The sequence below is a fragment of the Pan paniscus genome, chromosome 20 (assembly GCF_029289425.2).
Source record: "Pan paniscus chromosome 20, NHGRI_mPanPan1-v2.0_pri, whole genome shotgun sequence".
Taxonomy (NCBI): Eukaryota; Metazoa; Chordata; class Mammalia; order Primates; family Hominidae; genus Pan; species Pan paniscus.
The window spans coordinates 56,191,214-56,209,561 of NC_073269.2; the positions used below are offsets into that span (position 1 = coordinate 56,191,214).

The window sequence follows — 18,348 nt, forward strand, 5'->3', positions numbered from 1 at the left end:
TGAGTACAGAACACAAAATTCAACCCAATGCCATAAACAGAATTGAACCTCTGTCCATGGAAAGCCTATGAACACATTGAACACAGAGGGACTTCAGGCATGGTTAGATCCAGCTGTTCAAGGGACTCTCATTTCTGCTTTCCTCTTTTTTTTTTTTTTTTGGATGGAGTTTCACTCTTGTTGCCCAGGCTGGAGTGCAGTGGTGTGATCTCGGCTCACTGCAACCTCCCGGTTTCAAGCGATTCTCCTGCCTCAGCCTCCTGAGTAGCTGGGATTACAGCCGCTCGCCACCACGCCTGGCTAACTTTTTGTATTTTTAGTAGAGACGGGGTTTCACCATGTTGGCAGGCTGGTCTCGAACTCCTGACCTCCTGTGATCTGCCCACCTTGGCCTCCCAAAGTGCTGGGATTACAGGCGTGAGCCACCGTGCCTGGCTATTGGCTTCTCTCTCAGGTAGGTGTTTGCAGTGGCAATGAGATGGTCACTTGGAGCTCCAGGTGTATAATGCTGTATCTGTTATGATACCTTCAGCTGAAAAAAAAAAAAAAAAAACCTTCCCAACTGAAAGAGAAAGATTTTTTTGCATGTTTGCATATCAGATTTTTCAAAGACAGTCCCAGGGTTGGTTCAGCTGCTCAACAACATTAGGCTCTGGTTGGCATCTCTGAGACTGGTGTTCGTTCCCCTCCTGAGTACAAACTGTCTATAGCAGCATCATGTTCTCACACACTGGCATCTAAATCAGGCAGTGTAGACCGGGGCCTCCCCTTCTGTGTTCCCCTTTTTTCCTCCTCAGAATAATTCTCCTTATTTCTCTCTTGCCAGAACCCGGCTGTGTGGCTACCCCGAGTTGCAAAGCGATCTGGGTAGTGAACATCTGTCATTTCCAGTCCCCATGGTGGGGTGCGGGCTTTGCCTAGAGGAAGCACGGGGAGGGGAACTATTGTTGGGTAGGAAATTAACAGGATCTGCTGCCATTGCAAGAAATTAACAGGACTTGTAATTGCCTTCAGAGCAGATAACTTCAGAGGAAACAATGTGAGAATCAGCTGGCTCTCAGCTGCTGTGTCATTCAGGAACAGGATTCTGATTGGTCCAGCGCAGACCTTGGAGACACCCCGGGCCAATCATTGGGTCCAGTTTGGAGCCGACTCTTGGGCCCGCCTCCTGCCTTTGCTGACTCCTCCTCCTCCTCCCCTGCCCATCTTGCCCAGGATTAGTCCAAAGCCCCTCTGGACCTCATCCCTTTTTGCTGGAGGGATGAATTCATCTCCTGGAAGCCATATATGTAGGGGTCCCTTGACTGACAGTTCCAAATGAATCACACGGCAATGGGCAAGGGACAGTCCCTCAAAGCAGTAGGTGTCCACTACATTCTACCCTCAGCTACTTCACACTAATTCACATCTACATTCCGGGACACAACATTTCAAAAACTCCCACTGCAAAAATTGGTCCAATCACTGTGTCAGTTTGCTAGGACTGATGTAACAAGTTACAATAACCTAGCTGAAAACAACAGAAATTTATTCTCTCACAGCTCTGGAGGCCAGAAGTCTGAAGTCAATGTGGTAGTAACCACCAGGCACAGTGGCTCATGCCTGTAAATCCCAGCACTTTGGGAGGCTGTGGCAGGAGGATCGCTCAAGCCCAGGAGTTTGACACCAGGTAACATGGTGAGATTCTCTTAAAAAAAAAAAAAATTGGCCGGGCATGGTGATGTTCACTTGTAGTTCCAGCTACTTTGGAGGTCGAGGTGGGAGTATTGCTCGAGCTCTGGAGTTCGAGACCAGCCTGGGCAGCATAGCAAGACCCTGTCTCTACAAATAATAGTAGTAATAATAATAATAGTAAAATTATCCAGGCATGATCGTGCTCACCTCTAGTCCCAGCTACTCTGGTGGCTGAGGCAGGAGGATCACTTGAGCCCAGGAGTTTGAGGCTGCAGGGAGCTGTGATGGCACTGCTGCACTGCATCTGAAAAACATGATGCCATGTGATACAGCCAGATACAAGGGTATATGCTGTAGGATTCCAGTTTTGTGAAATTGTAGAAAGAAAACACTAATATGGGCGGGGCATGGTGGCTCACGCCTGTAATCCTAGCACTTTGGGAGGCTGAGGCAGGCGGATTACTTGAGATCAGGAGTTCAAAACAGCCTGGCACCTGTAATCCCAGCTACTTGGAAGGCTGAGGTAGGAGGATTGGGAGGCGGAGGTTGCAGTGGGCCGATCATGCCACTGCACTCCCGCCTGGGCAACAGAGTGAGACTCCAACTCAAAAAAGAGAGAAAGAAAGAGAGAGAGAAAAGGAAGGAAGGAAGGAAGGAAGGAAGGAGAGAGAGAGAGAGAGAAAGAAAGAAAGAAAGAAAGAAAGAAAGAAAGAAAGAAAGAAAGGCCAGAGGCCAGGCACGGTGGCTCACCCTGTAATCCCAGCACTTTGGGAGGCCGAGGCAGGTGGATCACGAGGTCAGGAGTTCAAGACCAGCCTGGCCAACATGGTAAAACCCCATCTCTACTAAAAATACAAAAATTAACCGGGTGTGGTAGCGAGTGCCTGTAGTCCCACCTACTCAGGAGGCTGAGGCAGGAGAATGGTGTGAACCCAGGAGGTGGAGCTTGCAGTGAGCCGAGATCGCGCCACTGCACTCCAGCCTGGGCGACAGAGCAAGACTCCATCTCAAAAAAAAAAAAAAAAAAACACCAAAAAAATGCTTTATTAAAAAAAAATAGAATGTACAAGGTATCACACAAGGAGTGGACCTTAATGTAAACTACAGATTTCAGCTAATAATAATGTATCAATATTGGCTTATTAATTGTAACAAACGTAGCACAGTAACACAAGATGTTAACAGGGAAGATGAGGGGCAATGAAGGGATGAAGGGGGATGTAGAAACTCTCGGTACTTTTCATTCGATTTTTTCCTGTAAACCTAAGACTGCTCCAAAAAAAATTATTAATGAAGAAGAAAATCAGAGATAACAGATGTCACTCAGGCAAAAATATCAGGTGTCCATTATAAGGATCCAAGTTGCCCCTACATATTCACTCTAATAACAGTTTGCAACTTGGGGTATGCAGTATAGAAGGGATAAAGAGGCTGGCGCAGTGGTTCACGCCTGTAAGCCCAGCAGTCTGGAAAGCGGAGGCGGGCGGATCACCTGAGGTCGGGAGTTGAAGACCAGCCTGGCCAAAATGGGGAAACCTCGTCTCTATTAAAAATACACAAAATTGCCAGACATGGTGGCACGCGCCTGTAATCCCAGCTACTGGGTCGCTGAGGCAAAGGAATTGCTTGAACCCGGGAGGCGGGGGTTGCAGTGAGCCAAAATCGCGCCACTGCACTCCAGCCTGGGCAACAGAGTAAGACTCCACCTCAAAATAAAAATAAATAAATAAATAAATAATTAAATTTAAAAAAAGGCCAGGTAGCGGTGGCTCACACCTATAATCCCACCACTTTGGGAGGCTGAGGCGGGCAGATCACAAGGTCAGGAGATAGAGACCATCCTAACACAGTGAAACCCTTTCTCTACTAAAAATACAAAGAATTAGCTAGGCGTGGTGGCACGTGCCTGTAGTCCCAGCTACTCGGGAGGCTGAGGCAGATGAATCACTTGAACCCGGAAGGCAGAGGTTGCAGTCAGCCAAGATCGCACCACTGCCCTTGAGCCTCAGCGACGGAGCAACACTCCATCTCAAAAAGAAGCCAAAAATACAAAAATTAGCCAAGTGTGGTAGTGTGCGCCTGTAACCTCAGGGTGAGAGAGGAGACTCTCTTCAACCCAGAAGGCAGAGGTTACAGAGAGACGAGATCATAAGACTGCACTCCACCCTAGGCAATAGAGCAAGACTCCATCTCAAAAGATATATTGCAGTAATTTAAAAACAATTCTATTGGAAACGCAATTTCTTCCTGTCGAGACCTCCCTTTATGACGGAACAATAAAAAAACAACTTTTTTTCAATTTTGCCCAGGTTAGCTTCAAACACATAGCATCGCCAGCTTGTGTGCCAGGACAACCTGACGGAGCCACCGAAGCTGGTGGGAAAGTGCTCTCAATTTTTCCATTTGACCTTCTGGGGAGCGATGTAGCCAATCACGAGAGGCTCACCCCTGACATCACCCAGTCCCCAGGGACAGAGAGGGCCCTGCGTTCCATGGCGCCCCTTGGCGGGAGGAAAGGGACCTGTATCTGAGAGACAGCAGCCAATCGGGTCCGCTGACTCGGGCCAGGTTCCCATACCGTGTCCAACACCCATCACTCCCCCACGGAGACTCAAGTTACTTTCAATCTCCACATCCCCAGTGCTTGCGGAAGAAATCCGGCTAAAAGACAGAAATGCGAAACGTAGGAAAGATCCAAATTTCCAGGCATCCAATTATATGCAAGCCTTGACTTGCCAGGCATCCAATCAGAGTAATGGATCCAAAGAATTGGAGCAGGTATCCAATTAGGTAGGGCAGGGTTGCCATGATGACACGAGTCTCTCTATAGGGGTCCCAGGGTCGCGGAGCTCTAGCGCTGAGCGCCCCCTGGCGATTGGCAAGGCGTGGCCGACTACTCCAGCAAAGGCGCGCTGGTCGAAGGCAGCCAATAAGGCAGGGACAAGCCTCGGTGACGTCACTAGTCGCCTAGCCGGCCGCCGCAGCTTGTGAGATCGCGCGTGAGTTCGCGTGAGCTCCCGCGAGCCCGCAGGCCACCGCGCGCACCTGTTTCAGAGTGGTGATTGGGGCGCATGCGCTGCTGCTTCCGACTGTCTTTTTTTTTTTTTTTTTTTTTTTTTTTTTTTTTTTTTTAATTCTGAAGGGAGAGATAAAGGGCAGGAAAGGGCGTCAGGCGAGGCGAGGCGAGAGGTTCGAGGTTCTACAGAGATGATCAGACTGACTGATGGACCTCAAGGTGGCCGCTCTGCCCCAGGACAGGCCTATAAGAGGCTGTGGTCACCTAGAAAACATCCAGAGACTGAATGGAGGAAACAGCTCCCAGCTCCCAGAAATACGTTTCGCATTTCTCTCTCCCAGGGGCAGAGTCCCCAACAGGCGCAAACCCAGAGGAGCAGACAACAATTCGGAGAAGGAAGAAAAGACGCTGGGAAGGAGCCAGGGATGACAGGAAGAGAAGGAGACGGGGAAGGGCCCTGAGGCGAGGGAGGCAGGGGAGGAGCGACAAGAGGGGTTGTGACAGGCACCGAGGGGACAGAAAAAGACTCCACGGTCACAGGTGGAGCGCCCGACGGCACAGGGGACTGAGAAAGGTGATGGGGACGGCGACAGGACAGGCAGAAGGCAGCAGCGAGGACAGTGCAGAAGTGGGATCAACAGCAATAAAGAGGATACATTCGTAGGCAAAGGGGACAGGACCAGAGAGAGAAGACAGTGAATCAGATGGGAGCGAACTAGAGAGGTGACGAAGACAAAGATCCCAGGGGCCAGAACAGAGATGAAGGGGTCTAAGAAATACGGGAGAGATGGCCAGGCAAGGTGCCTCACCCCTATAATCCCAGCTTTTTGGGAGGCCAAGAGGCGAGGATCTCTTGAGGTCACAAGTTCGAGACCAGCCTCCGCAACATGGTGAAACTCCGTCTCCACTAAAAATACAAAAATTAGCCAGGCGTGGTGGCGTGTGCCTGTAATCCCAACCTCCTGGCAGAATGAGACAGGAGACCCGCTTGAACCCAGGAGGCGGAGATTGCAGTGAGCCAAGATCAAACAACTGCACTCCAGCCTGGGTGACAGAGCAGGACTTCGTCCAAAAAAAATTTTTTTTTTGAGGTAATTTAAAAACGGCTAGGAAGACGCAATTTCTTCCTCTGAAGTCTTCCTCCCTTTATATTTTGTTGTTATGATATAGGGAACAATAAAAAAAATTTTTTTAAATCATTGTTGACCAGGTTGGCCTATAACGTGTACCCTGAACCACGGCGGATGCAGCTGTCCGGGCTCTCCTTTCTTTCCTTTGGTCTTAGGCACAGCGATATAGCCAATCACGACAGGCTCACCCCTGACATCACCCAGTCCCCAGGGCCAGCGAGGGCCCTGCCTTCCATGGCGCACCTTGGCAGGAGGAAAGTGACCTGTATCTGAGAGACAGCAGCCAATAGGGATCTCTAACTCGGGCCGGGTACCTGCACCGTGTGCAACACCCCTCACTCCCCCACGGAGACGCCAGTCACCTTCCATGTCCACATCCCCAGTGCTTGCGGAAGAAATCCCGCTAAGAGAGAGACATGCGAAAGGTAGGGAAGATCCATATTTCCAGGCATCCAATTATATACAACCCTTGACTCACCAAGCATCCAATCAGAGTAATGGATCCAACGAACTGCAGCAGGTATCCACTTAGGTAAGACAGGGTTGCCAGAATGACACGAGTCTCTCTATAGGGCTCGCAGGGTCAGTGAACTCTAGCGCTGAGCGCCCCCTGGCGCTGGGAAAGGCGTGGCCGTCTACTCCAGCAAGCGCGCGCTGGTCGAAGGCAGCCAGTAAGGCAGGGACAAGCCTCTGCGACGTCACTGGTCGCCAGCAGGCCACCGCAGCGTGAGAGCTCGCGCGTGAGTTCGCGTAAGCTCCCGCCAGCCCGCGGGACGGCCGCGCGCACCTGTTCCAGAGTGGCGATTGCGGCGCATGCGCTGATGCTTCCGACTGTCTTTTTTTAATGCTGAAGGGAAATATAAAGGGCGGGAAAGGGCGTCAGGCGAGGCGAGGCGAGAGGCTCCAGGTTCTAAGGAGATGGTCAGACTGACTGATGGACCTCAGGGCGACCCCTCTGCCCCAGGACAGGCCTAGAAGAGCATGAGACCCCCTAGGAAACATCCAGAGACTGAGAGGAGGAAACAGCTCCCAGGGGCAGAGCCCCCAGCAGGCGCAAACCCAGAGAAGCAGAGGACGATTCGGAGAAGGAAGGAAAGACGCTGGGAAGGAGCCAGGGATGACAGGAAGAGAAGGAGACGGGGAAGGGCCCTGAGGCGAGGGAGGCAGGGCCTCCGACCAAGAGCGACAAGAGGGGATGTGACAGAGACGGAAGTGACAGAAAAAGACTCCACGGTCACAGGTGGAGTGCCTGACGGCACAGGGGACTGAGGCAGGAGATGGGGATGGCGACAGAACTGGGAGAAGACAGCAGCGAGGACAGTGCAGCAGTGGGATCAACAGCGACGAAGAGGATACAGTCCGAGGCAAAGGGGAGAGGACCAGAGAGAGAAGACAGTGAATCAGATGGGAGCGAACTAGAGAGCGGACGAAGACAAAGATCCCAGGGCCAGGACAGAGATCAAGGGGTCTAAGAAGGACAGGAGAGATGGCCGAGTGCGAGGGCACACCCCTGTAATCCCAGCACTTTGGGAGGCCAAGGGGGGAGATCTCTGGAGGCCAGAAGTTCGAGACCAGCCTCGCCAACATGGTGAAACTCCGTCTCTACTAAAAATACAAAAAAATAGCCAGGCACGGTGGCATGCGCCTGTAATTCCAGCTACTGGGGAAGCTGAGACAGGAGACTGGCTTGAACCCAGGAGGCGGAGGCTGCAGTGAGCCAAGATCACACCACTGCACTCCAGCCTGGGCAACAGAGCAAGACTCTCCCTCTCTTAAAAAAAAAAACATATATATATATATATATATATATATATATATATATATGTAATTTAAAAACACTTAGGAAGATGCCATTTCTGCCTATCAAGGCGTCCTCCCTTTATGTTTTGTTATCGTATAAGGAACAATAAAAGTTTTTTTTTTTCTTTTTTCAACCAGTATTGACCAGGTTGGCCTGGAACGTGTGTAGCCTCGCCTCCCCAGGTGCCAGCACAACCGGTCTGAGCCACAATGTCTCCCGATGTCGGAGTTGTCCTTTCTTCCCTTTGGTCTTACGCAGGGTGATGGAGCCAATCACGAGGGGCTCACCCCTGATGTCACCCAGTCCCCAGGGCCAGTGAGGGCCCTGCGTTCCATGGCGCCCCCTGGAGGGAGGAAGGGGAACTGTATCTGAGAGAGAGCAGCCAATTGGGTCCGCTGACTCGGGCCGGGTTCCCGTGCCGCGTCCAACACCCCTCACTCCCCCACGGAGACTCAATTTACTTTCCATGTCCACATCCCCAGTGCTTGCGGAAGATATCCCGCTAAGAGACATGCCAAAGGTAGGGTAGATCCACATTTCCAGGCATCCATTTATGTACAAGCCTTGACCCACCAGGCATCCGATCAGAGTAATGGATCCAACGAACTGCAGCAGGTATCCAAGCAGGTAGGACAGGGTTGCCACGATGACGCGAGTCTCTCCATAGGGCTCGCAGGGTCAGTGAGCTCTAGCGCTGAGCGCCCCCTGGCGCTTGGCGAGGCGCGGCCGTCTACTCCAGCAAGCGCGCGCTGGTCGAAGGCAGCCAGTAAGGCAGGGACAAGCCCCTGCGATGTCACTAGTCGCCAGCCGGCCGCCGCGGCCTGCGAGCTCGCGCGTGAGTTCGTGTGAGCTCCCGCCAGCCCGCGGGCCCGCCGCGCGCACCTGTTGCACAGTGGCGATTGGGCCCTATGCGCTGATGCTTCCGACCCTTTTTATTTTTTATCCTGAAGGGAAAGATAAAGGGCGGGAAAGGGCGTCAGGCGAGGCGAGGCGAGAGGCTCGAGGTTCTAAGGAGATGGTCAGACTGACTGATGGACCTCAGGGTGGCCCCTCTGCCCCAGGACAGGCCTAGAAGAGCATGTGACCCCCTAGGAAACACCCAGAGACTGAGCGGAGGAAACAGCTCCCAGGGGCAGAGCTCCCAGCAGGCGCAAACCCAGAGAAGCAGAGGACGATTCGGAGAAGGAAGGAAAGACGCTGGGAAGGAGCCAGGGATGACAGGAAGAGAAGGAGACGGGGAAGGGCCCTGAGGCGAGGGAGGCAGGGCCTCAGACGAGGAGCGACCAGAGGGGGATGTGACAGAGACGGAAGTGACAGAAAAAGACTCCACGGTCACAGGTGGAGCGGCCGACGGCACAGGGGACTGAGGCAGGAGATGGGGATGCCGACAGGACTAGGAGAAGACAGCAGCGAGGACAGTGCAGCAGTGGGATCAACAGCGACGAAGAGGATACAGTCCGAGGCAAAGGGGAGAGGACCAGAGAGAGAAGACAGTGAATCTGATGGGAGCGAACTAGAGAGGGGACCAAGACAAAGATCCCGGGGGCCAGGACAGAGATCGAGGAGCCTAAGAAAGACCGGAGAGACGGTCGAGCGCGAGGGCACACCCCTGTAATCCCAGCACTTTGGGAGGCCAAGGGGCGAGATCTCTTGAGGCAAGCTGTTCGAGACCAGCCTCGCCAACATGGTGAAACTCCGTGTCTACTAAAAATACCAAATTTAGGCAGGCACGGCGGCGTGGGCCTGTAATCCCAGCTACTCGGGAGGCTGAGACAGGAGACTCGCTTGAACCCAGGAGGCGGAGGTTGCAGTGAGCCAAGATCACACCACTGCACTCCAGCCTGGGCAACAGAGCAAAGTTCGGTGTTCGCAAAAAAAAAAAAAAGATACATTGAAGTAATTTAAAAACACTTAGGAAGATGTCATTTCTTCCTATCAAGGCGTCCTCCCTTTACGTTTTGTTGTTATATAGGGAACGACAAAAAAAATTTTTTTCCCTACCAATGTGGACCAGGATGGCCTCCAACTCGTACCCTCGCACCCTCGCCTCCCTGAGGGCCCGAGGGCAGGCGCAACCGGCCAGAGCCACAATGGCTCCGGGTGTCGGGGCTGTCCTTTCTTCCCTTTGACCTTACGCAGGGTGTTGGAGCCCAATCACGAGAGGCTCACCCCTGACGTCACCCAGTCCCCAGGACCAGTGAGGGCCCTGCGTTCCATGGCGCCCCCTGGAGGGAGGAAGGGGCGCTGATGCTGACATTTTGGTGAAGAAGACCAGCAATCAATTAGGACAATAAGGAAAAGGCATAGTAGATCAGATGGTGCCTAGTGTTCTGGAGAGAAGAAACAACGGGGTTGGGGAATGGGGAGTTGCAGTTGATAATACAGGCCTCATGTATAAGGCAGACCTCATGGGGAAGGTAACATCTGTGCAGAGAAATGGAGATGAGGGCTAGGAGCCATGCAAATACTGGAACGTGCTTGCCAGCAGAAGTCGAGAAACATGGCCGGCACAGTGGCCCACACCTGTAATCCCAGCACTTTGGGAGGCCGAGGCAGGTAGATCACGAGGTCAGCAGTTCGAGACCAGCCTGGCCAACATGGTGAAACCCTGTCTCTACTAAAAATACAAAAATTAGCTGGGTGTGGTGGCACACGCCTGTAATCCCAGCCACTTGGGAGGGTGAGGTAGGAGAATCGCTTGAACCTGGGAGGTAGAGGTTGCAGTGATGCAGTGAGCCGAGACCATACCATTGTACTCTAGCCTGGGCAACAGAGTGAGACTCCATCTCAAAAAAAAAAAAAAAAAAGCAAAAACAAACAGGTGAGATTCATTTTGATAAAATAGCTGATTTAACCTAATATACCTAAAACATCATAATTTTAACATAATCAATATAAACATTTTTGCAAGATTTTATGTTATTTTTTACCATACAACGTCTTGGAAATCTTGGTTTGGACCAGCCATGTTCAACTGCTCAGTAGCCATGTGTGGCCAGAGGCGGCCGTATTGGACAGTGCAGATGGTGCATGAGGGTGTTTGGGCAGTGGGAACAGCCAGTACAGAGGCCCTGTGGGGGCACATGCCTGCTGCTACGGGAACAGTGAGGAGCCCCATGTGGCTGCAGTGGAGTGAGAGGGAGAAGGTGGGAGATGTAACCAACAGTCTCATCATTCATTCATTAAATCCTTTTTTTTCCTTTTTTGAGACTGAGTTTCGCTCTTGTTGCCCAGGCTGGAGTGCAATGGTGCCATGTCGGCTCACCACAGCCTCCACCTCTTGAGTTCAAGCGATTCTCCTGCCTCAGCCTTCCGAGTAGCTGGGATTACAGGCATGCGCCACCATGCCCGGCTAAGTTTGTATTTTTAGTAGAGCTGGGGTTTCTCTATGTTGGTCAGGCTGGTCTCCAACTCCCGACCTCAGGTGATCTGTCCGCCTTGACCTCCCAAAGTGCTGTGATTACAGGCTTGAGCCACTGCTCCCGGTCCATTGAATGTGTGTATATATAGTTGAATAAAGAAGACACTGGAGTTTGTTCTGTATCTTCTCCTTTCAAATTCTGTGCCATTTGAATTTTTTCCTATTCCTTTTATATATTTTTAATTGACAAATTGTCCATATTTATCATGTGCATATTGTTTTGAAATATGTAGATACCGTAGAATGGCTAAATCAAGATCATTAACATATGTATTACTTTACCTATTTTTCTCTTTTCGTTGTGTCTCTGCCAGGTTTCGGTATCAGAATGACTCTGACCTCATAGAATGAGTTCGAGAGCAGTTGCTCCTCCTCAATTTTGTGGAATAATTTCAGTAGGATTGGTGCCGGCTTTTCTTTACACATCTGGTAGAATTCGACTGTGAATCCGTCTAGTCCAAGGTTTTTTGTGTTGGTTGGTAGGTTTTGTATGACTAACTCAATTTTGGAACTCATCGTTGGTTTGTTCAGGGTTTCCATTTCTTCCTGGTTCAATCTTGAGAGGTTTGATGTTTCCAGGAATTTATCTATTTCTTCTAGTTTTCTAGTTTGTGTGCATAGAGGCATGTGGAATAGTCTCAGGGTTTCTTGTATGTCTGTGGATCAGTGGTAATGTCACCTTTGTCATTTCTGATTGTGTTTATTTGGATCTTGTCTTTTTTTCTTTATTAATCTAGCTAGTGGTCTTTCCATGTTATTTATGCTTTCAAAAATATCAACTTTGTATGAATTAACAGCATTTGCAGTGACCTGGATGAGACCGGAGACTATTATTCTAAGTGAAGTAACTCAGGAATGGAAAACCAAACATCGTATGTTCTCACTGACATGTGGGAGCTAAGCTACGAGGTCACAAAGGCGTAAGAATGATACAATGGACTTTGGGGACTCAGGGGGACGAGTTGGCGGGGGCGAGGGATAAAAGACAACAAATAGGGTGTAGTGTATACTGCTCAGGTGATGGGTGCACCAAAATCACAAATCGCCACTAAAGAGCTTCTGTAACCAAATACCACCTGTACCCCAATAATTTATGGAATAAATAATACATAAATAACTTTTTTAAAAAATCAACTTTGGGTTTCATTGATCTTTTGGATGGTTTTTTACGTCTCCATTTCATTCAGCTCAGCTCTGATTTTGGTTTTTTTTTTTTCTTCTGCTAGCTTTGGGGTTGATTTGCTCTTGTTTTTCTAATTCCTCTAGGTGTGATGTTAGGCTGTTCATCTGAGATCTTTCTAGCTTCTTAATGTAGCCATTTAGCACTATAAACTTCCTTTGAGCACTGTTCTAGCTGTGTCCCAGAGATTCTGGGATGTTGTATGTTTGTTTTCATTAGTTTCAAATAATTTTTTTATTTCTGCCTTAATTTCAGTCTTTACCCAAAAGTCATTTGGAAGCAGGTTGTTTAATTTCCGTGATCACTCTAGGCCGGGCATGGTGGCTCATGCCTGGAATCCCAGCCACTTGGGAGGCTGAGGTAGGAGAATCGCTTGAATCCAGGAGGCAGAGGTTTCAGTGAGCCAAGATCACGCCACTGCACTCCAGCCCGGGCGACAGAGTGAGGCTGCGTCTCAAAAAAAAAAAAAAAAAAAAAAAAAAAAAAAATTGCCCCTTCTTAAGTTTGCATTTCGATCTCTTCTCCTTTGACCACTTTTAATTTATCTTCACTTCTGATATGACATTTAATTTTTTATTCATTTTCTGCCTGTTTATTATTGTTCCTTTTTTAACTTAAAAAAAAACACATTTCTGTACTTTATGAATTTCTGTTTCAAGGTGTTTTTCCCATCTCGAAATGCTTATTTGAAAATATTTCCTTTCCTCTTGGTTCATTTCTTGTGGTGTGTGTGTGCGCGCGCCCGCGTGCATGTGTGTACTCGGTCTCATTTTCTGCTTTCTTCCTGCAGTACCTCGTTTATGGGAGATCCACGTCGCTTTTCTTATTTTTTTAGTAGAGAGGGGGTTTCACTGGTTTAGCCAGAACAGTCTCGATCTCCTGACCTCGTGATCCGCCCACCTCGGGCTCCCAAAGTGCTGGGATTCCAGGAGTGAGCCACCGCGCCCGGCCGTCCGCTTTGCTTCTTGCAGAGGCTGATGGGTTGAGTAATTTCCGAGATTCATAGCTCGAGCGCGCCCTCTTCTGTCTATGCAGTGAAGGGCAGCTTTTTGCATCCACGGCTTTTTGTTGGCAAGGAGGAATGTGCAGTGGCCAGATTTGTTTCTTCCCCTTTTGTTGCTGTTGTTGTTGTTGCTGCTGCTGCTGTTATTGTTGTTGTTGTTGTATTTTATTTTGTAGCATCCCAAAGTGTCCCCTCCTTCTATTTCTTATCCTTATCCAGGTAGGGTTTAGAAAAGCTAACTTAAGGGGCAGGGGAGAGAGAGAAAGAGAGGAAGAGAAAATGAGAATGAATGACAATACATGAACCCATGGTTCAACCTTTATTTCAAGGCAGCCCAAAAGGACGGCTCTCCCTTCTCTTTTACTCTCTTCTCTAGGTGTGAAGCTCATGCAGCACAGGCGAGCCCCAAAATTGAGGCTTAGCCCGGGGGGGAGGTTCTTGGCTTCTCCTAGAAAATAATTCAAGAAGCCGGGCGCAGTGGCTCACGCCTGTAATCCCAGCACTTTGGGAGGCTGAGGCGGATGGATCACTTGAGGTAAGGAGTTCGAGACCAGCCTGGCCAACATGGTGAAACCCCATCTCTACTAAATATACAAAAATTACCCGGGCATGGGGACGGGTGCCTGTAATCCCAGCTGTTCAGGAGGCTGAGGCAGGGGAATCGCTTGAACCCGGGAGGCGGAGGTTGCAGTGAACAGAGATCGTGTCACTGCACTCCAGCCTGGGTGACAGAGTGAGACTCCGTCTCAAAAAAAAAAAAAAAAAGAATTCAAGGGCAGGCCGGTGGTTTTAGACGGCAACCTTTACTGAAGCCTCAGTGCACAGCCACAGCAGAGGGACACACACCTGTATCTTTTCGAAGACTGGGAGAATTTTACAATTGCTTGACTAATTGAACAGTGCCTCGAGGATGTTACACTAGGTTATAAATAAATTCCTGCCGTGTTTAGCTGAGGCATGAACACAATGCCCACTGACAATTCCACTTTCCTCGAGGGCCATTCTTTATGAAAGGCTGTAGGAGTTCCACGACATTGTTGATCTCTGGATTCTCCAAGTCTCTAGAACTTCAGAACTACTTTTGTGTATTTTTTTAACCTTTAAGTTCAGAGTTTCTAATGTCCGTTTTATACTACTATAAAATGGTACTATGTATTCTTTATTTATGGTACTATTTACACTTTATTTGATACAGACTCTGGCTCCACAAAAATGTTAAAAATTAGCCAGGTGCAGTGGTGCACATCTGCGGCCCCAGCTACTCAGGAGGCTGAGGCAGAAGGATTGCTTGAGCTCGGATGGTCAGGGCTGCAATGAGCTATGATGACACATCACATCAATGCACTCCAGCCTGGGCAACAGAGTGAGACCCTGTCTCTAAAAGAACAGAAGAGGCTGGGCGCAGTGGCTCACGCCTGTCATCCTACCACTTTGGGAGACCAAGGCGAGTGGATCATTTGAGGCCAGGTGTTCAAGACCAGCTTGGTCAACATGGCGAAACCCCATCTCTTGGCAGGCGCCTGTAATCCCAGCTACCCTGGAGGCTGAGGCAGGAGAATTGCTTAAGCTGGGGAGGCGGAGGTTGCAGTGAGCTGAGATCGCCATTGCGCTGCAGCCTGGAAGACAGAGCGAGACTCTGTCTCAAAAAAAAAAAAAAAAAAAAAAGATAACTTTAAAAATTCTCATGTCCCGGGTGTGGTGGTTCATGCCTGTAATCCCAGCACTTTGGGAGGCAGAGGCAGGCAGATGACCTGAGGACGGGAGTTCGAGACTAGCCTGACCAACATGGAGAAACCCCATCTCTACTAAAAATACAAAATTAGCCGGGCGTGGTGGGGCATGCCTGCAATCTGAGATACTCAGGAGGCTGAGGCAGGAGAATCGCTTGAACCCAGGAGGCAGAGGTTGCGGTGAGCCGAGATTGTGCCATTGCACTCCAGCTTGGGCAACAAGAGCCAAACTCCATCTCAAAAAAAAAATTAATAATAATAATAATAAATAAAAATCTCATGTCCTGGGTGCGGTGGTTCACGCCTGTAATTCCAGCACTTTGGAAGGCTGAGGCGGGAGGGTCTCTTGAACTCAGGACCTTTAGATCAACCTGGGCAACATGGGGAGACCCTGTCTCTACAAAAAAAAAATTCAGAAGTAGCCAGGCCTGGTGGCACATGCCTGTAGTCCCAGCTACTCAGAAGGTTGAGGTGGGAGGATCACTTGAGTCCGGGGAGGCAGAGGTTGCAGTGAACAGAGATCGGGCCACTGTACTCCAGCCTGGGTGATAGAGTGTGACCTCACGTAAAAAAAAAAAAAAAAATTCTCACAAATTAAAAAATGTTCTTTTAAATAACTCCTGGGTCAATGAAGAAATCCTAATGGAAGCTGTAAAACACTTTTAACTGTATGGTAAAAAAAAATACTATATATTTTTAAATGTGAATGCAGAAAGCAGAACTTCAAGGGAAATTCATGGCACTAAATACATTCATCTCAAGGAGTTAGAAAAAGAATAACTAAAAAAATCCAAAAAAATAAGGAAATGGAAAAAATAATAAAAATGAAAAAAATCATATAGAAAACAAACATAGAGTTAGGATAATCAACTACACCAAAGTTGGTTACTTGAAAAGCCTAGTAAGATAGTCAAACCTCCAGTGATAGTGATTAAAAAGAGAAAGAAAAAAGCACAAATAGCCAATATCAGGAATTTTTAAAAGGGAACTTTACTACATGGGATCCAGATAACAAAGGAGTAAAATTGTGTGTTAAGAACAACTTTACGCTAACAGATTTTAAAATATAGCTGAAATGGACAAATTCCTGGAAAGCTATAACTTACCAAAAATGACTCAAGATAAAATATAGCATTCAGTTAGTCCAAAACCATGAAACAAATCAAATCAGTAATTTTTAAAAGATTAACCGCAAAGAAAATTCTGGGTCCATACAGTGTCACTGACACTAAATGTTGCTAAACATTTAAAGAGGAAATAATTCCAGGCCAGGCACAGTGGTTCACAACTGTAATCCAGCACTTTGGGAGGTAGGAAGATCACTTGAGGGCAGGAGTTCAAGACCAGCCTGGCCAACATGGCAAAACCCTGTCTCTACTCAAAATACAAAAATTAGCCAGGCACAGTAGCGCCTGCCTGTGATTCCAGCTATGCTGGATGACGCACAAGAATTGCTTGATTGCAGGAGGCAGAGGTTGCAGCGGGCCGAGATTGCACCACTGCACTCCAGCCTAGGCGACAGAGCGAGACTCTGTCTTGAAGAAAGCAATAAGAAAGGAGGAAGGAAGGAAGGAAGGGAGGGAGGGAGGGAAAAAGGGAGGAAGGAAGGAAGGAAGGAAAGAAGGAAGGGAGGGAAGGAGGGAAGAGGGAAGGGAGAGAAGGAAGGAAGGGAGGGAAGAGAGAAGGGAGGAAGGAGGGAAGGAAGGAAGGAAAGAAGGAAGGAAGGGAGGAAGAAGGGAGGGAAGGAAGGAAGGGAGGGAAGGAGGGAAGGAGGGAAGGAGGGAAGGAAGGAAGGAAGGGGGAAGGAAAAGAAGAAAGAAGGAGGAGGAGGAGGAGCAACCAGCCAGAAGATCCAGCTGGCCTAACTTTAATACCAAAATCTGACAACGAGAGTATGATAGGCCAAAAAAGGAATCTACATTTTGTTTTTTCCCGTGATGACTTCTTTACAATATGAAACTTTTTTCAAGAAATAATGTGGGTGAGCCCACACTTTGCTGGTTTCTTGAGCATGTTTGTGGTCTGCATCTTGGGTTATCCAGCATCGGCTGTAGGCACAGGGAGGAGCAGGGACAAAGGAGCATGTTTGGCACATTTGAGGGACAGAAAGAAAAACAACATGGCTGGAAGGAGCCTAATGAATGACGGTGAGAGGGACTCCAAACGAGGGCATAGAGACAAGCGACAAATCTTATAAGGCCCGGTGGCCACGGTGAGATCCTGCTTTTGTATTCTAAGAGGGAAGGGAAGCCATTGAAACACTCTCTATAAAAAGCAAGCTAGGAGCTTGCTCGGGTGAATGCAGGCAGCTGTGCCAACAGGAAAAAGCTACCTGGGGACCAGGCATGTTCAACACAGAGGCTCCATCTTTCCTTTTCTTTGTCGACCACGTGTGCAGTAAAGAAGCAGGTAGGTCGGGCGCAGTGGCTCACGCCTGTAACCCCACCACTTTGGGAGGCCGAGGCGGGTGGATCGTGAGGTCAGGATATCTAGACCATCCTGGCCAACATGGTGAAACCCCGTCTCTACTAAAATACAAAAAATTAGCCGGGTGTGGTGGTGCGTACCTGTAGTCTCAGCTACTCGGGAGGCTGAGGCAGGGGAATCGCTTGAACCCGGGAGGTGGAGTGGGGCCACTGCACTCCAGCCTGGCAACAAAGCGAGACTCCGTCTCAAAAAAAAAATTTAAAAAAAAAGAGCAGGCAACATGGTGCCGGCCAGGTAGAGAGCCCATCTGCATAATAAAAGATTCCCTCGGCACGCTATGCAAATGGCACACCTGGTCCCACCAATCTCTCATCCTCTATGTAAATCACACTCCACCTCCCCAAGCTCACCTATAAAACCCAGTTCATTTCACCAGGGAACCAGATGACCCACTTGGAGTCCCTCCCTCTCTGCAGGAGAGAGAGCTTTTCTCTTTCACGTATTAAACCTCCACTGTTAACCTCAAAAAAAAAAAAAAAAAAAGAAAGAAAGAAAAGAAAAGAAAGAAAAAGAAAGACCTTCTATGTGTAAAAGGGCTGACGGGGCCAGAATTCAAAACCCGCTTCATATCTTTGCTGTGTATCTTGGGCACTTACTGTATCACTCTGATCTTGGGTTCTTCCAAGTGTGGAAAGAGGGGAAAGAGAGAAATATAATCATAATCCAGGAAAGAGATCCAAGAGAGGCTCTTAGATTCCAAAAGTAGATTGGAATCAGTAGATTCCAAAAGTAGGGCTGAGAGATTCTCTCAAAGAGGCTGAGTGCAGTGATCGCAAAGAGCCTTTTTATGCCTCCTGCAGAGAACTCCCACCTTTCATTCCTTGATCCGGTGGTTTATGACCTATATCAAAACTCCTCTTCAGGATTTGGAGGGAGGGACTGGGCATCCTGGGCTCCCTGAAGATA

At 48.9% G+C, this 18,348-nt stretch overlaps 1 protein-coding gene across 1 annotated transcript in view; it reads right to left on the minus strand.

The window, feature by feature from the left end:
- LOC100991594 (zinc finger protein 345) overlaps window positions 1–18,348 on the minus strand; it is a 54,301-nt gene that overhangs the window by 24,394 nt on the left and 11,559 nt on the right. The window contains 1 exon segment of the mRNA XM_055103355.2: window positions 1,882–1,978. Within this exon segment, the coding sequence (XP_054959330.1) occupies window positions 1,882–1,978 (97 nt within the window).